At 38.9% G+C, this 7,500-nt stretch overlaps 1 protein-coding gene across 1 annotated transcript in view; it reads right to left on the bottom strand.

Annotated features, from left to right (window-relative positions):
• Positions 1–7,500, bottom strand: part of LOC143039707 (uncharacterized) — a 24,184-nt gene that overhangs the window by 10,518 nt on the left and 6,166 nt on the right. Inside the window, exon 5 of the mRNA XM_076209945.1 lies at positions 5,407–5,535. Coding sequence (XP_076066060.1) covers positions 5,407–5,535 — 129 coding nt within the window. The remainder of the gene's footprint in view (positions 1–5,406; positions 5,536–7,500) is intronic.

Below are 7,500 nucleotides of genomic sequence, written 5' to 3'. Positions count from 1 at the left end.
CCCTCCGTCCATCTCCCCTCCTCTTCCTCCTCCCCTCTGGCTTTGTCTCCATCACTCTTCCTCCTCCTCCTCCTCCTCCTCTGCCTACCTTCCCAGCCTCATTTCTGACATAGTTTCCGGGGGTAATTTTCTTTTTGGTGTATTTTAAGCACCTCTGCAGGCAACAAGAAGATCACTGCAGAGTCCAACACCGTTTCACCTTTTCGTTCTTCTTCTTCCCATCCTTCACTTCCTCCTCCTCCTCCTCCTTCTCCACGGCTGTATCTATCTATATTATATATATATATATATATATATATATATATATATATATAATATATATATATATGAATATCTGGGGAGCAGATTCTCTTGTATGCATGCATTGTTAAAATCGACAGCGTTAGTGAGGTTGTTGATCTTCTTGTGAGTATTCTCCAGTTTTCTAACCAATATTCTGCCATTTAGAGGGTGGGCAGAATATAGAGGGTGGGCCCATGTATAGTGTTTATTTTATGTGAATTTGCGCATTTATTGATATTTGCTTCTATATTTGTATAATTGGTTAGATTTACATGTTGTTTTCTATATTTCTGTACGTCATTATTATCTATGTTACAGAATTTCCTGAAGATGTCTCTTTGTTAGACGAAACGTTGAAATAAATGAATCATTTTGGCAACTTGGTATATGCCCACCCTCTAAATGGCAGAATATTGGTTAGAAAACTGGAGAATACTCACAAGAAGATCAACAACCTCACTAACGCTGTCGATTTTAACAATGCATGCATATATAAATATATATACATGTATATATATACTTGTATACACACACACACACACACACGCACGCACGCACCACACACACACACACACGCACGCACGCACCACACACACACACACACGCACGCACGCACCACACACACACCACACATTCACACACACGCACCACACACACACACACACACACACACATATATATATATATATATATATATATATATATATATATATATATATATATATGTATAGTGTAAGACGTATCATTAATAATGCAGACATGATGTTATATGCTTTCTCTGTTCATTATTGTAAAAAATATGCATTATTATATAAATTATTCTTATTTGTTTGATGCTGGATTAATGAGTCGCAGTGGTGCACTGTTGCCACTTGCTTTGAAATATTTCATATTTTCTTTTATTTTTTCTCTTAGGATATTTTGAATTTACCGACTTGTATGCAGATATGGTGAAATTAGCTATTTCGTGATGGTGGTGATTAAAGTAAGAAATCGGGAGCTTTTGTAAGAAAAAAAAAACGGATATGAATAAGCCAAGAGACGACTTGTGGCAACTTTCCATGATTTTGTTTTAACGGAAATTTCCAGAACTCGCCATTCGTCGTCGACATTATTTTTAGAACAAGAACTCTGTAACGGAATATTTATAAACCTTCAGTCCTTTTTATTATTATTTTCAGAATCTACACGAACCAATGAGATGAAATTAAGTCGATAAAATCAAAGCAAGTCGATGATTCATCGTCTATTCAGTAGAGGTAAGTTTAGTTATAATAAAATTTTTTTTTACATAGAATGATAGTGCTTTCTTGTTATAGATTATTTTCCATTGTAGTGGAATGATGTCAGTAAACATGTATTGTATTACTTAATAGTATCGCGTACTGCAGCGTATACTGAAACTACAACTCCAGTTCCACAATGCAGGTTATTGCAATATTTGCCTGGCTTATTAAAATATTTTTTATTGAGAGAGAGCAAGAGAGAGAGAGAGAGATAGATAGATAGATAGAGAGAGAGAGAGCAGACCTCAGGACGTCTTGGACGCTTCATGAAATAAATATTGACTGAAAACCTTGGGTTAAAAAAAAAAGACCCCTTTCCTGGGTTGAGACGTCCTGAAATAGAATCTTCGATACTGAATTACTGAAGAGGATGACCTGAAATCATCCGGACAGAAAGAAGAAGCGGAAGACTGTTCCCCCCCCCCACCCTCCCCACACCTCCGTGCATCCAAGATGACCTCCGATAATAGAAACGGAGAAAACGAGTTTAACCAAAAGAGCGAAATTATTGTCCGCGAAATTAAAAACTTTTTAAACAAAGGCCTCTGTTTATCTAGTCAGTCCCACAACCTTTGTTAACACGACACATACAAAACACAAAAACAGTGACATTCTCCCACCATATTTTCATTTCATTCATCTCCATAATGTAAATAAGACGCCATTTTTGTATCCTTCCCCAACAATAATTTGACTTCGCAATTTCCATAACTACACCCCCATTACTCACAAACAAAATTGCAGACTTTGTTATGACTTCAGTCAGATTTAAGTCGTGTAAACTAATAGCACAATAGTATTAATAAAGATAATTTTACTAGGAAGCGAATAAGCTCAGCGTGTCAGGCAAATGACCGTTGACGAACTGAAAAGGCGACATGACGTCATGAACAAGAAGCCGATACATTTCAATCAAACGTGCTATCCAAACGTAATCCGCTGAAATATTGGCTATCAATTTCATTCTTCTAAAAACTTAGTAGCGCCATTTCTATTTGTTTCCTACAATTTTTTTAATTTAAATTCTTTTTATATGGAAGTAATGGATGGAATAATTCTATCGGAATTAAATTATACACAAGAAAAACAAGATCTAGGAGTATTAGTGGATAATGAATTGAAGTTTGAAGGTCATATACAATGCAAAATCAACAAAGCCAATCAAATTATTGGTGTTATCAGTAGGACTTTTAAACACATAAATTTAAAAATATTTTGCTCACTGTATGCTAAGACCCATCTTGGAATACGCCCAAGCAGTCTGGAGCCCTTTGAGGAAAAAATATATTAAGAATTATAGAAAATGTCTAAAGAAGAGCCACAAAGATGATTCCTGGCCTAAAGAACCTAACATATGAGGAAAGACTGAAGAAATTAGATTTGCCATCATTAGTTTATAGAAGAGCCAGGGGGGAGATATGATAGAGACATATAAGATGATACATGGCAAATATGAAGAAGAAGCAACGGCATTTTTAATGACTAGGGAACAAGTAACCAGGGATATGGTTACAAGTTATACAAGAGGAGAAACAAAAATGTTGCAAAAGAGCTATTTTATATATAGGATTGTGGACATCTGGAACAGCCTGCCTACCCATGTTGTACGTGCTCCTACCAAGGCTTTCTTCGAACGTCGTCTGGACAAAGGGTTACAAAGGAGGAGCATGCCGACAGGAGGACTTTTGGTCCATAGCTAGGTCGGATGCAAAAAAAAAAACATATAATAATGATAAATAAAAAAAATATATAATATAAATAATAATAAATGAAATAAATAAATGCATAGGTATAGTTGATAAACAAACAGGTAAATAGTAAATAAAGATAAATTGACAGATAAATAATAATAAATGAAAACCAAGCAAATGATAAACAAAGAGACAAATGATAACAAACAAACAAAAACAATATAAAATAAATGGCAGTCAAGCACCGGGACGGACAAGATGATAATTTTGAAGCAACTCTCAATGTCTACAGAAAAATTATCAACGAGGATCTGGACATAAAGGTCTAATGGTCTGCGTCCATTAACAACAATAAGGAAACATAAGTATGAAAAATAAAAAGATTGTTTTTCAGAAAATATAAGCAAAAGTGCTACTATTTTCTTATACTTAGTTTTGCTAGACAGCTACGATGATAAGTGTTGGTCATTGGACTGTGCGTATATCTATTAAAAAATAGACCGGTAAACTTCCTGGAATATTATGGCAAACGCTCCCAGACCAATAAGATGTGATTGAATCTGTACATAGCGTGACGTCATCACCCGCCTGGCAACCCGCTGCGACATGACGTCATCAACGGTTTTTCTTTACTTCGGGTCTGAGTGCGACATTACGAAAAACCGTCTGCGTGAGGAACGAAGAAGGGCGAACAAGGCTAACTACTAAGGCTCACCTCACGCGATGGGCCACCACATTCTTAATTGAAGATTTAGCCAAAAGTTAATTTAGTTATCTGTAATCTTTTTCTTCTGACTACGATTTCTAGGTAGAAAGAAATTGCTCTGGGAGTACATAGCCATCGGTTGGGATCATTCAAGTAATGGAAGAAAAATCTATCTCGTTTAATAATGCAAATCAACTTTCTAGTTTTTATAAAGAATAAAAAAACTGGACCAGAGAATATATGGGAAATAGGACAAAAAAGAAAACAACTGAAATAAGAGAAATCAGATATATTGAAAAATAAAGAAATAAAATAAGGACCAATAGAATTTAAACAAAGGAGAACAATGGGATCAAATTGACCTTAAAGTCATCATGAAATCACAGCTCTGTGAATGAAAGTAAGAAGAAGAAAAAAAATCAATATTTCATTGTTGTGATTGATTCTAAAAATGGGCATTTCAAGGAAGTTATTGCAAAAATTAAACTTCAGGGAACTGTGGAGTTAAAGAGCGACATAAACCAGGGTTCGAGTCCCGCTTGCTTCAACGAGTGATGGTAGCAGTCATTACATGGTCTTAAATCTCCGATTTTTGAAAAGGTATTCATCTCTAGTCACCTCGCAAAGCATATAAGAGCTGTGTTGATACACGCTCACACACACACACACACACACACACACACACACACACACACACACACACACACACACACACACACACACACACACACACACACACACACACACACACACACACACACACACACACACACACACACACACACACACACACACACACACACGCACACACACACACACACACACACACACACACACACACACACACACACACACACACACACACACACACACACACACACACACACACACACACACACACACACACACACACACACACACACACACACACACACACACACACAGGGCAGAAATAATTTCAGTATCGTTGCGCTGCGAGTCGTTACTCCAACTCTCGTGGGCGGGGAGTTGGGTGTGTATGTGGGTGTAAGGTCACAGCATTACCCATAGATCGGTCATATATGAACTTTGAGCTCTCTTCCGGGAGGCTAATACCTGTCGATCACGAGTCTAACACCTGATCTAAGACCATGGTAAATCACACCCACACACCCACATACCTACCCCCCCATATATATATATATATATATATATATGTATACATATATATTATATTTAATATCTGCTGAAGAGGATCACAGATAGTGATCGAAATTTACGGATCTTTTTACTTTGGCCCATTCTTCTCCGAAAGTGGGTCAGTATAATTTTACCAATGTGATACGACATTACTTTGTTATGTATATATATATATATATATATATATATATATATTATATATATATGTGGATAGATATATATATATATATATAGATATATATACACATACGCACACACTCACCTCTTCGAAGAGAACGATGGACGTGTGTTTGCGAAGTCCCTCCCGGAAGGTCGTCCGGACTTCGTGCAGGTAATGCCCCAGGTCATCGTCTCCCCTGTAGTCGGTCACGTCCTCTGGGAGGTCCAGGTCCTGGCAGGTCGGGGAGGAGGTCATTAGAAGAAGATTAAAGAGGAGAGGAGGCGGAATAGGGAGGGAGCGGATGTTGGGCCGGAGGCGGGAGCTCCTGGGCGACCGAAGAGGGAGATTAGAAGGAACATGCGAATGGAGGAGACTGCAAGAGACCCTAAAGCCTACACTAGGTAGTTCCATGTCACTTACCACTTGTTAACCACTCTGTTGGTAAACCAGTTCTTGCCTTCTTAATGAAGGAGACAATTGGTTACTATAAGAGAAGATGAGATTTCTTTATGGATGGGGATGACAGGTGATAAGGGACATGGAACTGCTTAGTGTAGGCCTTAGGGTCTCTTGCAGTCTCCTCCATTCTTGCATTATGTTGTAACAGGAAGAAATAAAGGAGCAAAATAGAAGGAGACGAAGAATGAAACGAAAGAGAATCGATAAAGAGTGAAAGAAGAAAATAGCGAATGAAGGAATGAACTACTGGTAAATATATAAAATGAGAGGAAAATACAAGGAAGAGAGGGAAATGTGAAGGAAGATGAACACAAAGGAAAATGAACAAGCAGATGAGAAGAAGAAAAAAGAATGAAAATGAAAAGATAATGTAAATGAAAGGGGGACATGCTATTCAGATACGAAAAGAAAAAATAAACAAACGATCAAAGAGACAGATCTTTGTCAGGGCAAGAAAGAAACGAAGAAAAAATAAATAAATTGGATCAAGGATTTGTAGTTAATTGGCCCTCCGGGCAGACATTGATTTATTGAAAGTCCTTAATTGACAACCGAGATTTTGTCATGTGAAAAAGAGGACCTCAAGACAGTGACCTGTGATCTATGAACACACACACGCACACACACACACACACACACACACACACACACACACACACACACACACACACACACACACACACACACACACACACACACACACACACACACACACACACACACACACACACACACACACACACACACACACACACACACACACACACACACACACACACACACACACACACACATACGCCATCATATGTGGACAACAATGCCTGGCATATTATTTACACAAATTAGACTAGTTCTAGAATTTCCACGAATTGTATATTGTCAGTGTATGCTTGTATCGCTGGTAACTCAATCAAGCATTAATTTTATTATTTATTATTATGTCTGAGAAGTATGATGGGGGTTACTAGGCTTGATAGAGTGAGAAATGAGGAGGTGAGGAGGAGAACAGGGGTGGAAAGGGAGTTGGGAGATAGGGTTGATGAAAGAGTATTAGGATGGTTTGGACACGTGGAAAGAATGAGTGAAGAAAGATTAGTAAAAGAGGTGTGGAAGGCAGAGGTGGAAGGAGTGAATATGAAGGGGCGTCCTTGGATGAGATGGATGGATGGGGTAAAAGGGGCATTACAGAAGAGAGGAATGTCTGTTGAGGAAAGACGGGAGATGACAGAAGATAGGGGTGAATGGAGAAGGGTTGTGTATAGATGATGCTGTGATGCATGAGGGGGAGTGGGTGGGGGATGGGGAGTGAGGAAGTATGTATGAGAAATTTGACGCAGCCCGAGGGGATTTCTCCTCGTCTTCTCCTTTTCTGCATGAGGGGACGGAGAGGGGGTCGCCGAATTAATGAAGCGGCCTTGCTGTGGATGTGCTGTGTCTTGCGACACTGCTTCTGACCCAGGGCAGTGGACAGGATGCAGGGATGACCCGTCATCCAGGAGGTGCCAAGATGAGAGGAAGGGAGGAGGGTGGAGGGGAGTGGAATATGTAGGCGATGGAATGGATGGGAGTGGTTCCTATGTAAGAGGGAAAAAGCTTTTGGTATATGTTTATATGTATTATTACAAATACAGAGGTGCCGAGATGGGAGGGAGGGTGGAGGGGAGTGGAGTATGTAGGGGATGGGATGGGTGGGAGTGGTTTCTATGCCTTTTTCTTTTTGGCTACCCCCCTTGTAAG

Source organism: Oratosquilla oratoria, chromosome 27 (genome assembly GCF_046742065.1).
Source record: "Oratosquilla oratoria isolate Oo_2021 chromosome 27, ASM4674206v1, whole genome shotgun sequence".
Lineage (NCBI taxonomy): Eukaryota > Metazoa > Arthropoda > Malacostraca > Stomatopoda > Squillidae > Oratosquilla > Oratosquilla oratoria.
The sequence above is the reverse complement of the archived record's forward strand: the minus strand, read 5'-3'. Positions and strand labels throughout refer to the sequence as shown.